The sequence below is a fragment of the Micromys minutus genome (genome assembly GCF_963924665.1).
Source record: "Micromys minutus genome assembly, chromosome: 27".
In the NCBI taxonomy this organism is placed as follows: domain Eukaryota; kingdom Metazoa; phylum Chordata; class Mammalia; order Rodentia; family Muridae; genus Micromys; species Micromys minutus.
The window spans coordinates 24,499,421-24,519,788 of NC_137962.1; the positions used below are offsets into that span (position 1 = coordinate 24,499,421).

The following is a 20,368-nucleotide window of genomic DNA, read 5'->3' on the forward strand; positions in this document are numbered from 1 at the left end:
CCTGATACAGCTATCCAGATAGACAGACTGTGGGCTTCCTGATACAGCTATCCAGATAGACAGACTGTGGGCTTCCTGATACAGCTATCCAGACAGACAGACTGTGGGCTTCCTGATACAGCTATGCAGACAGACTGTGGGCTTCCTGATACAGCTATTCAGATAGACAGACTGTGGGCTTCCTGATACAGCTATTCAGATAGACAGACTGTGGGCTTCCTGATACAGCTATCCAGATAGACAGACTGTGGGCTTCCTGATACAGCTATCCAGACAGACTGTGGGCTTCCTGATACAGCTATGCAGACTGTGAGCTGAGCACAGCATCACTATAGGGATAGCGGCGCAGAGTAAGTCTTCAGATCATCCCTGGGCTTCTGTGCAATTCTTCCACAAACTCCCCCGAGGTTGTAGTCTTTCACTGCCCTGGCGATGTGAGGTTGACAGTCATCCAAGGGTTTTCCTGACATGGCAGGATGTCTTTGGTGAGCATCTCATCTCAGGGAGCAGCACCATGTTCTCTTGAGCTCTTCAGCGGTTCAGAGCCCTCAGCAGGAGTGCTCCCTCAGGCTTTCTAAGCCCCATGTACCTTTTAAGCCATAGTGTCCTCTGACCTCTACTCTGGAAATTGATATCCTTAATTTCATTGAAACCAATGGGAAGAAAAACCCGGAGTCTCGGAAAGCAAGGGGCTATGGAGGTCAGCATCCACTGGAGGTCAGCATCCCTTGGGTGATGTTCTACAGGGATGCTGCTTCCCCCCTTCGACTCAAAAGGTGGTCTTAGAAGTGCTGCCGGCGGTGCTGAGATCCACAGCACACAAACGACTCATGACAATGGTAGCAAAACATTTAAAATGCATCACAAGCAAGAATAGAAATAAGACTTTGTAAAACCTCGCTCAGTTATTGGGAGTGGGCTATAAATTAAATGCTCCAAAAAATCAGGCTTCTAATAGAGCCAGAGGTTAAATGCACTTGCTGCTCTTGTAAAGGACAGGTTGGTTCCCAGCATCCACATCAGGCAGTCATAAACATCTGTAAATGCAGTTCCAGGGAAGCCAATGTATTCTGGCTTTCTCTGGGCACCTGATTTCACATGCAGGTATTCCCATACAGGAAGATACACATGCATATATATGTGTGTATATGTGTGTGTGTATATGTTGAAGAGAGCCAAGAAATGTCTGATACCTCATAGTAAAGGACCAAAGCTCAGTCTCAAAAATTCAACAAACTCAACCTGGTTTCTACTTCCAAGGCAGCTAGAAGCAGTGAACCATAGGGTATTACAGCACCCACTAAAGACAGCTCATGGCTAGACGGCTAGGAGCTGCGTATATACATGTATGTATGTATGTGTGTGTGTGTTTTGTATATATGTGTATATATGTATACACATACATATATACACTTATACATATATGTGCTCATAAACACATATATATACACATGTGTGCACATATATACATACATATGTATATATTTATATATACACATGGACACACATACATATATATGCATATTCATACATTCACACATACACACATTCTTAAAAGTAGCTAAGCTTTTATGCCTGATTATTTCTCACAGTATATGGCATTTTTGGTATCTTAAAACAAGATATTGTTTAGGAGGTAAATGAGAAAGGCCAAACAGAGAAGTAGGAATGAGGACTTTCAGATCCAGGAGATATAGGTTCAAAGTCCAATTCTAATGTACACAGCCAGTCATGTGCCTTGGTGTATGCTTGTTATCCTTTCGGATTACTCATTAATGGGCCATGGAGGGAAGACAGGGTTTTAGGCTGAGGCAACCAGCCTAAAATCTGGGGTACAGGCAAAGACAAGTAAGGAAGACCCATGAGTGTTCTCTACTTAAACGTGTCCTTTGTTAAATCCTGTGTCAAGAGAATTTAACAACCTTGTCATCACCAGGTGCTCATACCTGCCGCCCCTCCCCCTCTCTCCCTCCATTTGTGTCTGTCTGTCTGTCTGTCTGTCTCTCTCTCTCTTTCTCTGTGTGTGTGTGTGTGTGTGTGTGTGTGCGTGTGTCTATGAGTGTGTGTCTGTGTCTCTCTCTCTGTTTCTCTGTTAGTCTGTCTCTGTCTCTCTTTCCGTCTCTCCATTTCTCCATCTCTCTTTCTCTTTCTCTCTCTCTCTGGTGCTTGCACACCATTTCTAGCCATGAGCTGTCTTTAGTGGGTGCTGTACTACCCTATTGTTTACTGCTTCTAGCTGCCTTGGAAGTAGAAACCAGGTTGAGTTTGTTAAGTTTCTATGAAAATGAGCCTTAGTGCTTTAGTATGAGGTATCAGTCACGTTTTAGCTGTCTTCAGTTTTAAGAAAAACAGGACTAAAGTGAAAGGCCCCATTCCACAAATAAATGAAGTAATCTGAGCTATAAAGGTTACGACTGAACTGTATTCTGCCCTTCTGTGAGACATATTTCAAAAAACACTTATTTTTTTAATAAAGATTTATTTTTTTATTATGTGAGTGTATGTGTGCTTGAGTGCAGGCTTCTACATGTGTGTTCCGTGTTCATGGTGGCCAGAAAAGGTTATCAGCTTTCCTGCAGTTGGAGTTACAGGGAATGCGAGCCACTTGACACGGGTGCTGGAAACCGAACCCAGGCTCTCTGCAAACACAGAATGAACTCTGGACTGTGGAGCAGTGTGTGAGCCGCAAAGAGAAGGCATGCCGTTGTCATGGAGAATGAATGCAGAAAGAATCCCAAACAATCAAGAGAAGTTAGGTGGAAGAAAATGTACTCGCCGCTGGGACAACTCCAACTGTTGAGACCCTAACATGAAGACTGGCTGGAAGTCTTCTGGAAGGAGCACGGAAAGGAAATGTACTACCAGAAGGAAGCTTTCTCAGTCTTCTGGGAGCGCAGAGTCCTCCTAAGACTGTAAACAGCTGGGTGGTGGGTGTGCCAGTTAGTGAGGCTCTGTAGCATGGTGCGGGGGTTGAGGACAGGGACTGACCGCAGGCACAGTGGAGTCATGGTGTTCGGCAAAGCAGTGGCTTTCACCCTTTGCCGTTTTTAAAAACCCTGTTCATTTTATAGATCTGAGTATTTTGTCTGCATGTCTGTCCATACACCACAAGGGTGTGTGGTATCAGGGGATGGCATGGGTTTCTCTGCAGCTACAGAGACAGAATTACCATAGTGTAGGCCCCCATGTTCCCTGGCATCTCCAGGAAAAGCGCTGCTGAACTGTACACTCAAATGTCCTCCTGCACCAGGAAGCATTCTTTCTATCATCTCACAGATATTGACTAAAATGTGGTTATAAAGACTCAGGTAGCTGGCAGATACGTTCAAGAAAACGTATTTGTCATTGATGACAATATCCTGAAACTTCAAGCAAGTGTTAGAGTACATTCTGAGTACATTCGTTTTCATCCTGACTGTCTAATTGCTTCCTAATAATGGTTTATTGTTGAGACTGAAGGTAATGTTATGAAATGTGACATTTCTTCTCATTTTGCATAAGGAAACAAGTAAACATTTGTAAGAGCTACTAATCTTTAATGTGCACTATGAGATAAGCAAACTAAAAAATCTAGCTATCTACTCTTACACAGACCAGAAAAATACATTAAAATGCCATTTCTCCTGCTAAACCAAAAAATGCATTCTCTATCAGTACATGGTAGTGTATGTTAACTTGATCCAGTATTAACTTTATCGCTCTTTGGTCTATTGTTGGTCATGTTTAAATTAATAAATGTGTTGAGTCTTAAGTTCTAGTTCTAGTGTAGTGAACATTACGTAGGTCACGTTATTGTGTGTAAAATGTAAGACTTTAAAGTTGAGAGCTACAGTTCTATACAATTCTAATATTGCATTACACGAATTACCATAGTATAATGCCATACATATGTAAGATAATGTCAAGTGTTTGTGTGCGCACTATCAATAACTCTAATTGGACTATAATCCTGAAGGGAAGGCTTGTTTTGCTTTTAACCTGTAACACCAGGCAAAGCAATTTAATGGTTATTTGTTGCCCTGACATGAGGTAACATTCCCGTAAAAATATTCAATGTAACCACTTGGTTAAAATCTTAGACTTAGTTGCCAAAAGACAGGACTCAGGGTCCAGCCTTGCAGGTTTGCAGAGGCTGCTGTAGATGATGCAGGAAAGCAGCAGCTGCATCCTGACGCAGCTTCCGGTCCCTCTATTCCTTTAACATTTTTATGTCTTTGGCTTGCTTCTTTGGGATGATGCTGGGGGTCTTTCTGTGACTCTTGGGGACCACCTTGAACTCCAGATTTTCCTGCTTCACACCCTCCTGTGCAGCTGAGATTTCGACCCGATGTTGCTGCGCCTGCTCACAGTGGGCTGCAGTGTTTAACCCTCTCATCTTTGTGTGGCAGGTCCCTTTTCTAGGATCTCCTTTACCTTCCATGGTAAAGCCTTGGGGTCTTCCCTTGCCTGCCTGCTGAGGTTCCCTAGCTCAGAGCACCTTCCTTCCCTCTCCTTAATGTCACGTCCCATAATTCTAATTGTTGAGCTATTCCTGTAACGGCTTAATTAATGTCTGTCTCTCACTAGAATGTATGCCCCAAGGGGACACAGACGGTGCCATCTTTCCATTGCTCTTTCCCAAGAGAGTTACAAAAACATTAAATGGGTAAATATTATTAAATAAATCAACTGAAATTAATTCCCCATTTATCCTGTGACATTTTATAATGGGGCAGACGAAGTAATAGGAGAGAAATTACACTGTGCTAGAAATGGACGGTCTTGGTTTGCATTTTTAAAGGAGGCATTTATAAGAGTGGGTACCAGTGGATGACACAGGGGTGACAGGAGAGTAGCCAGGAGAGTGGCTTCAAGGAAAAAGGGTGGAAAGAACAAAGAAGCTGAGGAATATTACCAGTTCCTGCAAAAACAGTCTAGCCATATAGCATGTTATCTTTGTAAGGTTTACACGAGAACGTTCAGGTTCTAGCCAGGTCAAGGGCCACACAGTGTGGTTTTTCCTATGTTGAGAGCACAATCAGGGTAATCCTCTGTGTGCATACTAGGTCTGACCTAATGCTCCAACACACCTCACAGACTTCTGAGCACCAGCCAGCCAGCATCACCGGCACAGATGGCACCCGGACACAGAGGTTGACACTGTGCCACCTTTGGCCTTGAGGGTGAACGACTGAGACATAATCTTTTTATTTCCCCACGGAGCACATGGGTTAATAAATATTGAATGGCCAAACGAATAAATTTTTACCGCAAAATTTAGCGAAGTTGATATTGGTTTATTCACAAATGAATAATTTAAACAGGTCTTATTCCTAATTCATTAAAAATTCTATTAGCGATGTTTTTTTAGAAAGGGCTTAGTATATTTACTGACCAATTGTGCTGTTGGTATTTTATAATATTGCTGGGTATAACTAATTCCCAACTCACTGATAATTTGGTCAGTATGCAAGAGCCAATAAGAGTACCTTCTTGGGGATGCAAGTTATTGATGCTCTAGCCTCGTCTTCTTCTCCAGCCTAGTCTCCTAAGAATTAAGCTAATTTCTGATACCTACAGTGTGACATCACATGGCATTGCTTTCAAGGAAAAGTGGCATGGTTGGTTGAGGCATGTTCATTCAGTGCTTTCAGGTGTTTTCTGTTTTTGGGGGATTTTTGGCTTTTACTGTCTATTCTAATGCTAAGACCCCAAAATCTGAAGTCTGCCCATAGCCCCTGTGACCCTGCCCCAAGTTAATTCTAATTGGTGAATAAAGATGCCAACAGCCAATAGCTGGGTAGAAAAGACATAGGTGGGGTTTAGGTTACCTGGGTTTGGGGATGGAGGAACAAGAGAAGAAGAACATATAGAAAGGAGAAGGAGAAGCTGGCGTGGGTTAGCTGAGCCATAAAGAAAAAACCCAGGGCCCTGGAGGCTAGCCCAACTGGAACTAAGAGCAGCCCTGTTGAAATATAGTAAATATTAAGTATTAATTTGGGGTTATCAATAGGAAAGTAAATTCTAACAGAATGGAGGGTAAGCAGCTGCACAGCTATTGTGTTCTTTAAGGCTTATTATGGGCTGGAGAGATGGCTCAGTGGTTAGAGCATTGACTGCTCTTCCAGAGGTCCTGAGTTCAATTCCCAGCAACCACATGGTGGCTCACAGCCATCTGTAATGGGATCTGACACCCTCTTCTTGTATGTCTGAGGGGAGCAACAGTATACTCACATAGAATAAGTAAATAAATCTTTTTCTTAAAAGGCTTATTATAAACACAAAGGCTGTGAGCATGTCTTCCTTCTGGCGGAACTTACATGGTCCAAGGCAGAGAAGCAGCCCCGGGTCGAGATTCAGATACTTTCTACAGTGTTCTAACTAAGCTAAAGTTCTCTGTGTAACTTTAGGAACATGGTTTCCACATCACTCAAACACTCTCAGTCCTGAGCAGCTGCTGCACCACATGCTGGTGAGGAAACCTGCCACTGACCTTTTTATGTCTAGGGAACTGGAAGACCTAAAGCAAATACAAAGCTGCCTGCAGGAGACGGAGGGCAGAGCCATGCAGGGGGGCAGAAAGTTCTGGTTCCCCGTCTCGCTTCAGGCTCCACTTCCTAGCGGGGCTTTTGAAACAGCCTCTGCCTACAGAAAAGGAACAGTCCGTATCAGGAGCTGGACATGATTTTACAGTCTCAGAAGTCCCACAGTGCAGTCATCTCTTCTTCTTCCTCCTAAGTCACCTGTCACACATTTACATAAATATGCATCAAATTTCAGGCACAGTGGTACATGCCTCAGAATGCTGAGGCAGGAGGATTAAAAGTTCAAGACCAGCATGGGCTAACAGTAAGAACCCTGTCTATAAACCACCAACAAAAAGCACTTGAGGCTGCCTGGAACAAAAGCCCCCCTGAACCTCCTGTTAAGTCTGATGGCCTGTTTCAGTTTTGGAACATTTAGCTGAGATCATACTTTACCCTAGAAACAACTCAGGTCCAGACTTGATATATTCTGATCCATGTTCACACTATAGAATGAAGCACTCCGGGGCTGGTTTGCTCATTATAATTAATGAAGATGCTGCTTGGTAGTAATTACAATCTGTCAGGTCACATTGATCAGTATTTTACAAGGTGACTTGGAAGGAAGTATAAATGCACTTGGGTCTTCTAGGTAAAAACGAGTCTATGGTTTCTCACCAGAGACCGACTTAAGGAATGCTTAAGACTTCATAGTGCCAGCAAGATGGCTCAGAGTGCAAGAGCAACCTCCACGTGCAGAAAAGGATGTATATGGGCTACACACACACACACACACACACACACACACACACACACACACTGAATAGATAAAGAAATGCAAAAAAGAATTTAATACATAATATAGACCTTACCTTTATTTCTATTAGATGGAAAATTAAGAACTACAGTTAACTAAGAGATTTTAGAAAATAAAAAGATTTTGCATGTAACATATAAAACATGGAAGGACACACAGACACAGTGCCAACCCCACTGGTCCCTCTTCTTTCATTTTTTAGGAATCCTGTGAGTTCCTAATGTGTCCACAGTCCTGCCACATCCTGTGTTTTCTCTTTACATTTTCATCACAGATCTCCACACTCATGCTATGACAGGTCAAGGCACAGTCAGGCTGCTGGTCAGCCGACTCCTAACTTCTCGGGCTGTTCCTGTGTTATGCCTCCAGATGCCTTGTAATTGGATGCGATCCGTGGCCAATGCAGACATCGTTCAGCATGCCCAGGGCTTCTGCTTTCCTTGCCATGTTTTTGTTAAATTAATTCTGACATCCCCCACACAACTGAAAGCTCACTGAATGTCCAGCGTGATGCTCTGTGAGGCCAGGTTCACAAGGCTTTCAGAGTCACGGATTTCCGAAAACGAAGGGGGTAAAACCAGGTTGAAGGAGAAATGAAGGGAGGGTTTTCATCGATCAGCTGATTCGGCTGCTGATCATTATGGGGTGAGTATGGAGGAAATCAAATGTGAACGAAACCAGACGCGTCGGTGCGCCACACTGAAGGTAAAGGCAGAGGACAGTCACAGCCACAGCCAGTCTTCATCATTCCACTCATCCCATTAGTGAGTCCTGCTCTCTGTGAACCATCCACGGCCTCTTCCCGCCCCTGACACATCCTGCCTCACATGTTCATTATCCCCATCTGCTCCCGTTCGCCTCGCCGCATCCAGACACCACTGGGGTGTCGGGTGTTTCCACTGAGGGAAGCCGTCCTACCGCAACACAACCTGGCAGCTATCCTCACCTCCCATCCGGTCCCCCAAACTATGCTTTGCAGGGATCGTGAGGGGCTCTCAAGAGTTCAAAGGACATCCTGCCCTCCAAGAGGACCCCAGCTCAGTTCCTAGCACCCATGATGGATAATTTGCAACTGCCTGTAACTCCAGCTCAAGGAGATGGCACACTTCTGGCCTCCTTGGTTACCTGCATGCTGAGTGCATGCTGAAGTATACACTTGTGTTCACATGCAAGTATGCACACACACACACACACACACACACACACACACATAATTTAAATTTTTAAGAAACCTTTTAAAAAATGAATTGTCTTTTATTTAACAAAAATAGAAAGAAGGAAAAAGAGAAAAGAAAAGAAGGAAGGATAGAAAAAAGAAAAAGAAAGGAAGGAGGGAGAAAGGAAGGAGGTAAGGAAGAAACGGAAATAGGAAAAAAAGTCACTTTGTATCTTCATCTATCAGTTGCTTCTACCTGAAGGCGTCCTGATTTTGGGACGTTATCAGGAGCCACCTCTCAATATGGAGAGGTGAGTTGCCTCTCCAAAGGAAGAGGACTCAGTAGGAGGCAGCCTCACCTAAGCAGAATCCTGGGTCTGTCTTCACTGGGACCGACCGGTGTGGATGCAGCCTGGGTTTCCACTGACTTCCTGACACTATTATCACACACTCCGTTCTTCCTGTGCCTAATTAGCCTGATGCCTGGATGTGAACCGTCCACGTCATCAGCCTTCAGCTTCTACCCTCGTGCCAACTACGCCCACGGCTGTTATTTATGAATCAGGGGCAGGAGTTGACTTTGCTTCCTATTGATTTGTCTCCTCTGTAAATTGAATTCTATCCATTATTCCACATTCTTCTTAAGACCAATTGCCTGGTAAGTGTTATCTCCAGAACCGTGTTTCTTCATTCCGTGTTTAGAGGCGGGTTTTCCCCTTATATTCCCTTACTAAAATCAAAGAGCATGAACATATACCTACTCCGCCGGTCTAATCAACTCAATTAAAAATAAATAACATGTCCAGACTGGAATTCTGTTCAGGCCGAGATGACCAACCTCATGCTGACTCCTACTGACCTATTCCTAACATTCATAAACAATCTACTCACAGACCTTCCATCACAGTCTAGGAAACAGACACTCTGGCTTCAGCATACTCATTTATTAGTTTGGTCTGTGTCCAATATCGTCCCCAAATCAATGTACTGCCCTCCCTCCCACACACACTTATTTTTTTAAATGCCTCATTTGTCACTTTAGTATTCTGGCAGCCACATCAGTTCATACCACCTCAAGGCTACTTACTGTGCTTCTGAAAACCAGTATTCCTGCTTTTGGATACCCTAGCTGACACTCAACACTAGCCAGAAAGTTCAAACCTATCTGGGGCAATCTGGCTCCCCTCTGAGGCCGTCTCACTGTGGTCTTGAACTCCCTGTCTTCCTGCCTCGGCTCCTAAAACAGATTACAGGTGTACTTCTCTGAAACCATCTTTGAACAGCCAGGACACCTGTGGCTGCCCCATAAGGCTAACCCACTTCAGCAGAGTTCACGTTCAACCTGTCTGCTCGGACACCTCCTTCATGGAACTGGCTTCCTCCCCTTAGGGTCTGCTGCTGCTGCTGCTGCTGCTTTGTTGGCTATCACAGCTCAAAAGTTATCAGTCAATCAACCGATCAGCTAATCAATATTGTCATGCTAAGCATTTGTTGACAGGACTTTGGACTTTTACCTACTTCAGGGTTTTAGAAAGGGGTACTGGGATTCGAACCAGGAGTGATATGGATGGTAGGTGATCACTCTAGCTCTGGCCTAGAACCTCACACCTTTTATTGAGAGAATCTCCTTAAGTTACCCAACGTGGCCTTGAACTTGCAAACTGCCTGCCTCAGCACACAGAGTGCCTGGGACTAAATAGCCTTGTGCCAACAGAACTGGCTTATTTTAACATCTTTGAAGTAATGCTTTTTTGCAAAAATGATTAGAATGTTCCAGAATGTACAGAATGGGACTTGTTAGTAGTTTGAATTAAATGGCCTGGCTGGTCCTATGGTCTAATTACTACCATCTCTCTGGGAAAGGATACTCGGCATTCCAGAGAAGTGACTCAGAGTTTTGAATGGCCTCTTGGCATGTCTGTCTACTTCTGTTCATTCTCCTCAATGCTCACAATCCAGAAGTTCTGGATCGGCCCCACAGAGCAAGTGAGCATTCTTCCACGCTCAGGCAGAGTGCACGCTCACAAGCCTCTTCCCCAAGTGCACGGTACACCTGCAATGTTGACACACCTTGTGAATACTGACCGTGGCAAGATGGCCCAAGTGAGCAATTCTCTCACAAGTCTTATTACATTTTCCTATTCATACTATTTTATAATTTATATTCTATTGCTTATCCTGTATCTAAAGTCACTTGTATCAAAGTATTAGCTCCTAAGATACAGGATTTTCTTTTCTGAATATTCAGTGTAGTACCTAAAATAAATGCCAAATAAATATCTGATGAAGAAACTAATACTTAGAACCCTTCCTTGGGACCATGTATTTTTTTTGGCTTGTTGAGGACAGATCAGAATTTCAGAGAATTAATTATAGTTCTTAGAAGACAGAGTCTTAGTTACCTTTCTAATTCTATGCTAAGACATCATAACCAAGGCGACTTATAAAAGAAAGCATTTAATTGGGGGCTCATTGTTCCAGAAGGTAGTCCAGTCCGTGACTGCAGTGGCAAAGAGCATGGCAGAAGGTAGGCAGTCACAGCTGGAACAGTACTGAGAGCTTACATATCAAGACATGGCCACAAGGCAGTCAGACAGTTAACCCGAATAATGACACTCCTCCAATAAGGTCACACCTTCTGGGAATCAAATATTCAAATACATGCGCCTGTAGGAGACATTCGCATTCAAAATGTCACAAGCAATAACCTCCCCTTAAAAGAGGAGCCAGTTCCCCCCAGATCCGAATGGAGTCAGACTCTTTAGCTCTGCTTCCCTGTGGGTACCATGATGTTTAATTAAGGAGACGGGCAGCTTCCGCTTGAGCACTGAGCCTTCTGAGTCTGTTCTCCCACCTACTTATTAAGTCTTATGACTTCAATTCTTCTTCCTGGTTTATCCTATTGTAACATTCTTTGGCTGGTCCAAATTTCATTATTCATAAGTCAGTAGAAGCTAAGCAATGAGAAAAACATTCAGTTAACACGAGATCAGACTTGGTAAGATTGTTCCCATCTCTAAGAAGCCAGGAGGGCTCTACACAAATTTCAGGTTCTGCAAAGGCCGGTCAGTAGGGGATGAAACTGTGGAGCCCAGACCACAGAGCTAAAGAGTCCCATCCCTGTAAATCCATGTTGATCCTGGCTGTAATGTCAGATCGATGTCCCTCACATCCCATTCAACTGTGTGTGCTCAGACCACTGGAAGTTCCTGAGTAATGAGCGCTACCCCTCCCCACTGCTGACCCTAACGTCAAACATTCATACTATAATGTTAACTATTTTTATGGTACTTAAGCACAACTACACCAGGACGGAAATGGTGTCTGACCATACAAGATTACCAAGTGTATCTGTAACCAGTACTTAGCCACATCCTTTTCATACTGACTCCCTGACACATCTGCCTGACCTCACAGTGACAATGGGTCATTTCTAGCTTCAACGTGTTCCCAGGTCCCACCAGTCTGACCTAACAAGAACACATCTGCACCTCCGATCGACCCATTAACATTCTAGAACATTCTGGCTACTTCAATAGCTCCCGTCTGCAAAGCGGGCGAGAGAGCGAGGACGAACCCCTGGGCAAACGAGGCAGTCACCCCAAGCTGCGGGGAAGAAGAATGGGGGGGAATGGAGCTGCTACTGTCTCTAGCCCTCAGGCAGCTGACAGGGCTGCCAATCTAGTCAATTAGCACAGCATGAGAACCACAGTACGTATGAGCCATGCCAGAAACTAAGGCTGGTCAACTGACAGGGCTCTAAAGTACATCCACAGGAATTGGACGGAGACGCACTTTATTCTCCCTGTTGAACACACTGTGCCATAAAAAGCACCAGCTCTCTCTCAGTCCACCTAAAACCTCAACTCTTCGAGAATGAGGCTTGAGTAAGCATGCTCTCTGTCCCCCTTCCATTCGGCAGATGGCAAGCGAGCCTCCAAAAGGCCAGATTTGGGGGAGGGGGGATAGAAAACTAACTTTTCCAACTTCTTTTATTTTCATCCAGCATTGTTTGAGACTCTGCCATTAGGTCCCCTGGCTCCCACGAGTCTTGGCCCCAACTTAACAATCTGGTCTCCATCAACTCAACCTGCTGTCCTGGCATCAGCAGGGCTCACCTGCCTCAAACAGTAGAACCCTGTCTTCCCCAACACTACACCCTCTTGCCTACATAAAAGGTTTCTCTTAACTAAAACAATGAAGTTCCCTGGGGTGTCCTGTTCTCAAAGGACCTCCCACAGCCTGTTTGTTTACCACGGAGACAGTATATGGTAGTTATGGTTATTATGAGGCCAGGGGTGTTGGCACCAGCGATGCTGAGAAGAAAACACAAGCAGCTATTTACAGGCTTCACAAAAACTTACATGTAATGAGCAGTCCCGTGCATATAGACATGGGAACATAAAGTATTCCTTCCCAAAGTCCCAAGCCAGCAGAGGAGCTATTAGCAACTGGCTGCTGCCTGGGGAGGAGGCCCTTTCCCTCAGGGATGTGCCCTACACCCTGTAAGTTATCCATGCTCCAGTGGAAGGCCCTACACCCATGTCCATAATGAAAGCACTAACTGGACTCAACAGGTTAGGGGAAAGAGAAAATGAAGTGGGAGATGTGGTGGTGTAAGTCAGGGAGATGGTGGTGGGGGAAGCGAAGTGTGGATATGATCAAATTTATAATATCTATAACAAACATATATACATACAAACATCATATATACATGTACATGTGTAATATACAGACATAAGATTTATATATGCATAAATATATACATACATGTATTTAATATATACACACATACATGTAATATTCAAGTATGATATATACATGAATATATCATATGTACACATATAACATATATGTAATATACACATACATACACATGCATGTAATATTCAGCATAATGTATGTGTGCATATATCATATATATACATACATATGGCATGCATGTAATATACACACATGTATATATACATGTATACATTTAATATTTACATGAATACTATATATACATACACACATACACCTACTCATACATGCAATATTTAATTATATGATATATACACACATGCATATCACATATACATACTTAGACATATGATATATATACACATATATATACATATATATGCATACAGATGATATATATACATATACATACATATACACATACATACATGTAATATTCAAGAATATGATATATACATGCATACATTATACATCTATGAAATTCTCAAAGAACAAATTTTAAAATATATTTAAAACATCATTGCTCCACAGGCATGGTAAGCACGTGAAATTAGAGAGAGATAATAGCCAGGATTTCTGCTGCTTGACAAAACGCTGATCAAAAGCAACCTGGGAAGCAAAGGGTTAATCCAAGCTCAGCCTTCAGGCAAGAGTTCCTCACTGAGGGAAGTCAGGACAGGACACTCAAGGCAGGAACTGAAGCGAAGCCCAACTCACTGGTCTGTTTGACTGTCTTTCTTCTACAACTCATGCCCAACTACCTAGGGAGGCCCCTGCACACCGGCAGCCTGTGGTCCTCCTGCATCAACTAGCGATTAAGAAAATGCCTTACAGACAAGGCTAGAGGCTAAGCTGATGAAGGTGATTTGTCAGCTGAGGTTGCCTCTTTTAGGGCATGTCTTGGTTTCAGTCAAGTTGGCAAAAATTAACCAGCACACAGAGACAGAGAAATATGCTGTCAGCTACACAGACAGGGCAATCTATATGTTGTTAACAACAGTAAGGTCTAATAAAATGACTTGCATACATTCTTGAGGCCCAACAGTAATTTAAAAAAAAGGGAGGGGGGTTCTCCATCTGGTTCCTACGTCCTCAGACCCATGGGTAAAAGAAGTCTCTCCGAGGCAACAGCCATTGGGGACTCTAGAAACTGCTGTGGAAGCCAATGGACAGTTTATCCGCACCACCTACTCCAACTATCCGTGCAGATGCTGCTGAGAGGAGCCAAGCACCGGCACCCCAATATACTAGAAGCTGCCAAGAAAACTTTCATTTACACGCAGAGAATGGGTGTAAAGCACTCGTTTTCCTGGCACACCAACACCTGGCGGCACACAACTCTTGTTACGGTAGTTACGATCCTTATGAAGTTTCGACTAAAACCCGTTGGGAAGGACGTTAGCCAAGTGGCTCTCTGAGTCCGTGTCAGCACTGCCCGCTTTTGCATCACACTGCTCTGCCCTTCAGGATGGGGGACTACTGGGTGCACTCAGTCCCTTCACTGACACTCACACTGACTGTAGCAGGAGTCACTGAATTCCAGGTCTCACAATTGGTACCAAGTGCTTTTCCCAGCAGACCATCTGCAAGGATACTGTGGGGGCCCCCCCGCTCTGGGATGGAATGGCATTGTGGGAACAGTTTTATGGGCAATCCTCAGGCCAGGGCACCCTATACTAGTAGCTCCATTGAGTAGGTAACTCATAAAGAGAGAGGGGACACACAGACACACACTGCAGTCACAGTCTGCCAGCTACTAGAAGGATGAAGGTATTCACACTTCGAGAATAAACCCTCCAAAAGAAATATACATACACGTATACACACAGATACAAAGACACGCATGTACACGCAAGCATTAAGTCTGTAAGCGTGAGTCTGTGTGCGTGCACACACATGTGGACACACACAGAAACTCACACTCTCATACACACACACAGACTCACACTCTTATACAGACACACACACACACACATAACACACACATACTTTTGTTGTCAATACAAATGGTAGACAAGTCATTCTCAGTAAGGAAAAAAAACTGGATAAATCCGGCTGCCATGCGTCCCCGAGTCTCTGGGGCCTTAATAAGGCACAAGTCAGAGAGACAAGCACTTTAGGAGCCTAATATAAAATCTGCTTTGAAAGACATTCTGCAAGGCATCCTATATGCTTAATTTTCTTTAAACAAGGCACTAATAAAATCACAGTAGCATCTAATACGATTTTTAATTCCTTGAGGGTAGGAGCCATGGCTAATCTTGGATGTCTGACTGAGTGGGAACATTAGTTCCCCTCTTAGTACAAACAACGAGTAAGATATTCTTAGTCCAACTGGGGTAGCATTACTGAAGGTTCCTGTAACGAGAAACCAGCCCTTCCACCTTAATTAACTGCACTGACCAGAGCATTGTCTGTGCTCAGTCAAGACTGATTCCCAAGGTTACAGAGAGCAGAAACCAACAGCGACAGATCTCAGGCAATGAAGCAGGAAATTCTGCAAACATCTCCTTGTTCTTTCAGTACCAAATGAGTTCCTGTCGGTAATTACATACACAGTGTGAAATCAAGCCTAGAGTGCACAATGCTGGGACACTCAAGGTCAGTAAACCTGCGCCTCAGAGACACCAAAGCCACAACAGTCACTGAGGGGTCCTGTGGCAGACTGAACCACTAAAGAATAGAATTCATTTTTCAAAGAAAATCTCAGTGGCAAACTAAAATTTTAACATGCGGTACTCACAAACTCTGGAGTGCGGAAGTCCTGCTGATTCTCCAGCGATCCGAAGGTGGGACAGACAATTGTCTGGTCAAAGTTTTCCAGCACTGAAAATGAACGGAAAAGAAGTTAAGTCGAGGGAGAGACGATCTTCAGCATCTGAGGCCCATCTGCAGGTGAGCTTACTGAATACTCCCCACACCAAAACCTTCAGCAAGTATTTCAGGCATGTGGCAAGGTCTCAAAACACTCTGGGCTGCGTCTGGCATGGAAAATTACCAGCCTCTCCACTGCAATTATTGTTGTAGTGCAGCGAAGGAAGTGATTATCCTGCCGGCCTCTTGGGGAAACTGATGGATGGTAGGAAGAAGTGAGGGCAGTCGGTTTCTGTTTTAAAACATACCAAGGAGCAGTCTCTGACTGACACTCAATGGGTAAAGTTAAAAAATAAAAATTTCCAAGTAGATACTTTCAACTGATAACAAGTGAAGTTAATTATAATAACATAATCTAACCAATAACAATACATTAACATTTCAACACATAGCCCACATTAAAAATTACCAGTGAACTGTTTTATAATAGTATAATCTAATCCATAACAATCCAGCAACATTTGAATACATTTGAATAATACGAACGTAGTCCATAGTAAAAGTCATCAGTGAACTACTTTACATTTTTCTTGGACTAAGTCTTGGGGATCCAGGATGTATTATGAATACAGATCTCAGTTCGGATGAGGCAGAGGTCAAAACAGGAGACTACTGGCCACGATATTAGGTGACTGCAGTGTTAGGTTGGGTAGAGAAGGGTTCAGGAGGTTCTAGATCAAACGATTTTAAAGAAGCAGGAAGTGAAGACCTCCATAAAGGAAGTATTATGGGCTGGAGGTTGATCAGCAGTAGAGACCATGCCGTGTTCATTCTTGAGCACTTAAAAAAGTCAGGAAGTTTCAAACAGCAAGAAAGTGTTGGCTTACACCAGGAACCACTATATAATCATGTAACTTCGACTACATAGAAGAAAACACCCGTTAGGAGGCATTAAATAGTTTGCTGAAAGAGCGTCGATTGTTTGAAGAGGTCTAAGGAGATCTTCTCATTTGATGACGTGGTCGTGTCTCTTCAAGAAGCCAATGATGTGAAAAGAGACAGGATGAGGATGCAAAGAGAGCTGAGCATGGGACAATCGGCAGCACTCATCCTCGGATGGTCCTGACAGAGCGGCTAGGAACGGCCTTGAACTTCACCTGTGATAGTGAGTTTTACACATCACTACACACCTGATTACATAAAAAGGTTTTGTAAGATGGATGCTTCCTATTGATGCAAAAAAAAAAAAATCCTCTTTCCAGTGCCAAAAAAATAGAATACCTCATGAGAGGCTGTTAGGTCATTTACAAAGCCAACTTATCAGCCAAAAGTTAAGACAGTCCATCTCTGCCACAGTACTTAGGGCTTGTACCTTATTTAAAAAAAAAATTCCCAGTATTGGAATTACAGATTCTGTTCTGAAGAGATCATCAGAGGACCCCCTATGTAAGGACCAGAGAAGAAATGAGAAGCAGAGGTAAGAGAAGGCAGCTCCCAAAGGCTATAGATGGGAGTCTCTGACTAGCCCAGGAGGCCTGAAATTTCCACACGGCCAGTTACATTTAGAGAGCAGGGTCAGAATGAGCTGAATATTTCAACAGCCAAAGGACACTTGTCCAAAAATAATTACATTCCTGCCACCACCTTCACAACGTCCTAAAACAATGGTTCTTAACCCATGTCTTGATCCCTTTGGGATCTTACATCAGATATCCTGCGTATCAGATAGTTTCATTATGATTCATAACAGTAAAGAAATTAAAGTTATGACGTAAAGTTATGTTATGGTTGAGGGGGTCATCGCAACATGAGGGACTGTGTTAAAGGGTCGTGGCATCAGGAAGGTTGAGAACAACTGTTCTTACACAATGGCTGTCTGCACACCAGGCTGTGAGAAGCTCCCCACAGCCAGAACACAACTCTGCTCACACCTGGAATTAAAGTCCTAACATTTCTACAGCATTAACTGTAGAGATAGTGAAGATATTGCAAACATGGTATTTATGGTCTGTTGCTTTATAAAGGTAATGAAACATCATACTTGGGTGTATTTTTATAAGACCACTATAAATCAGATGGCACGACTCTGTTTGCCATCTTATCTAAATTCCTGCAGGATGAGATGTACAATTTATCTATTATGTATCTGAGGTCACAAGCGCAACACGCTGCTTTTTGTTCCCTTTCTTCTCCCCTGCCCAGGCAGACGGACTTAAGAAGGCGTCATCACAAGGCTTTCATATAGACAGAGGAAACAAGATGTAGGACCCTGGGGCTTTCCTAAATCACAGGCGTGGGTGCAGAGAAATGTGTCAGAAGAGTATAGTATACTCAGAGTTCTAGTTATTCTCTTTTTTTAAAAAAAATCATTTTTATTGGATAATCTCTGTATTTAGCTAGTCTCATAATAAAAACGAACGTAGCTGCAGCTGACATCAACACAGAAGAAACACTGAGTTTGATGTAAATAAAAATGAAAGGTGGCTTTACTGGCATACCATGGAGGCAGTACAAAACCTCACCTATTTCCCCAGGACCTAACACAGCTGAGAAGGAGGTGATTCATGATGCTAATACAGTAATTGATCTTTCTCTCTCAGGGGACTCAGGAAAGTCTTTGAAACTCTCATTTCTGATAACCTACCATAAATAGGGGGAAAACATATTTTTTGCAAAAAAGAAGTTTTAAAATTAAAGTGAAAAACTGATAAATTATTAAAGCAATGGGGTGAGAACATACTTTTGAAAGAGCAGACATGCTCTCTTTACAATAATACATTTACTTACTAGGTTCTGGAATGTGCCTTCAGTACTGCCATTAAGGCCTGTAGTGAACAGAAAGAGTACTACCTCCAACACCATCAGCGGTTCACTTAATTTCAAAACTGGGAACATAAAAAGTCCTAAGTACATCTATGTCACTGTCTGTCAAAGGCAAACTAGAAAGAATGTTCTGGGCGCAATTTGAAGCCTTGAACCGTCAGAGGCAACTGAGCATCAGGCTCACCCCAATACGCCACCTGCGGTACATGTCGCCAAACCTTGGTTTAAAGCCCTAAGGCAACAAAGGTCCCCTTTCAAGACATAATTGATGCTAACTTCAGAATCATTCGTAAGTCGCAGACTAGACAGACTTACGGAGAACAGTAATACTATCAATCAGGCCCCACGGTTATGAGAACTGACTGTCCCTGCAGAAGACCCAACTTCAATTCCCAGCACCCATGTGGTGACCCATTACCCTCTGTAACTCTCCTTCCGGGGCATCTGATGCCCACTTCTGACCTCCTTGGGCACTAGGCATGTTTATGGTACACATACATGGAGGTAAAAACACTCACACACATAAAATAAAATAATATAAAAATAAAAAAGATTATCAACTGGCTTACTATGAGTAAAAGTTTTTTTTTTTTTTTTAAATGAGTGTTTAGGTCAAAAGTAGCCTATACAAATATCCACTTTTTATAAATTTAACAGTAAAGCAAGCATCTACCAATTAAATTAAGTCAAAGGAACTGGGCATATTTTTTAAACTTTATCAATATAGTTAGTGAATAAAATTTTTAGGTGGAACTAATTCTGTCTTGCTCATCACTGTAAAACCAAGGACCCAATACAACAGCATAGAGGTTTGGCCATATTAATGGGTCAACAAAAGGACATTGGCAGCCTCACCAAAAAAGTGACAGTTGTGTGGTTACTTATTAAAAGAGTGTGACTGGAATTTACTACCCAGGTTATGAAACAGATATAACCTGTCCTACAACAGTGACTGAGGCTGTGATACAAAGTAGCCAATAAAGGGTCATTACCTATCATACTATAGCCCAAACAACCTATTCCCTATCAGATAACACAAAACCGCCTCTCCAGAAGTTCACAGAAATAAAAACAAAGTAGCTGGTACATAGAGCTCTGGAATAAATGCAATTAGAATGAGAAACAATGTATCTACCAAACTGCTCTAGTTGTGGGCACAGAGCTGGGTCTACCTGACACCTCCATCTGGTTGATTGGTTGCTACTAAGATGATCAAAACCACAGTAAACACATAAGGCAGCAGGGAATGCCCAGCCTGAGCTGCCGGTGCAGCTCCAGCATAAATCACTTGCCTAGCCTGTGCAAGGCTCCAAGTTCAACACCCAGCACTGGACAGAAAGAGTAACAACGTCAGAGCCAAGTGCAAAGAGCCTGGACTAAGGGCCCCAATAGGGCTCAAGTCCTAATGCTACCTGCAGAGTCCTGCTTACTATCAGCATATTTGTCCCAAGCTGGAGATAACTATCTCCCTGGTGATATCGCAGAGCCGGGCAAAGATACAAGTGACAGTAC

The 20,368-nt window shown here is 43.2% G+C and overlaps 1 protein-coding gene across 2 annotated transcripts in view; it reads right to left on the reverse strand.

Moving 5' to 3' along the window:
* Window positions 1–20,368, reverse strand: part of ANO6 (anoctamin 6) — a 157,155-nt gene that overhangs the window by 79,349 nt on the left and 57,438 nt on the right. For both annotated transcript variants that reach the window (XM_080939765.1, XM_080939766.1), the window contains one exon: window positions 15,963–16,045. In XM_080939765.1, the coding sequence (XP_080795891.1) occupies window positions 15,963–16,045 (83 nt within the window). The remainder of the gene's footprint in view (window positions 1–15,962; window positions 16,046–20,368) is intronic.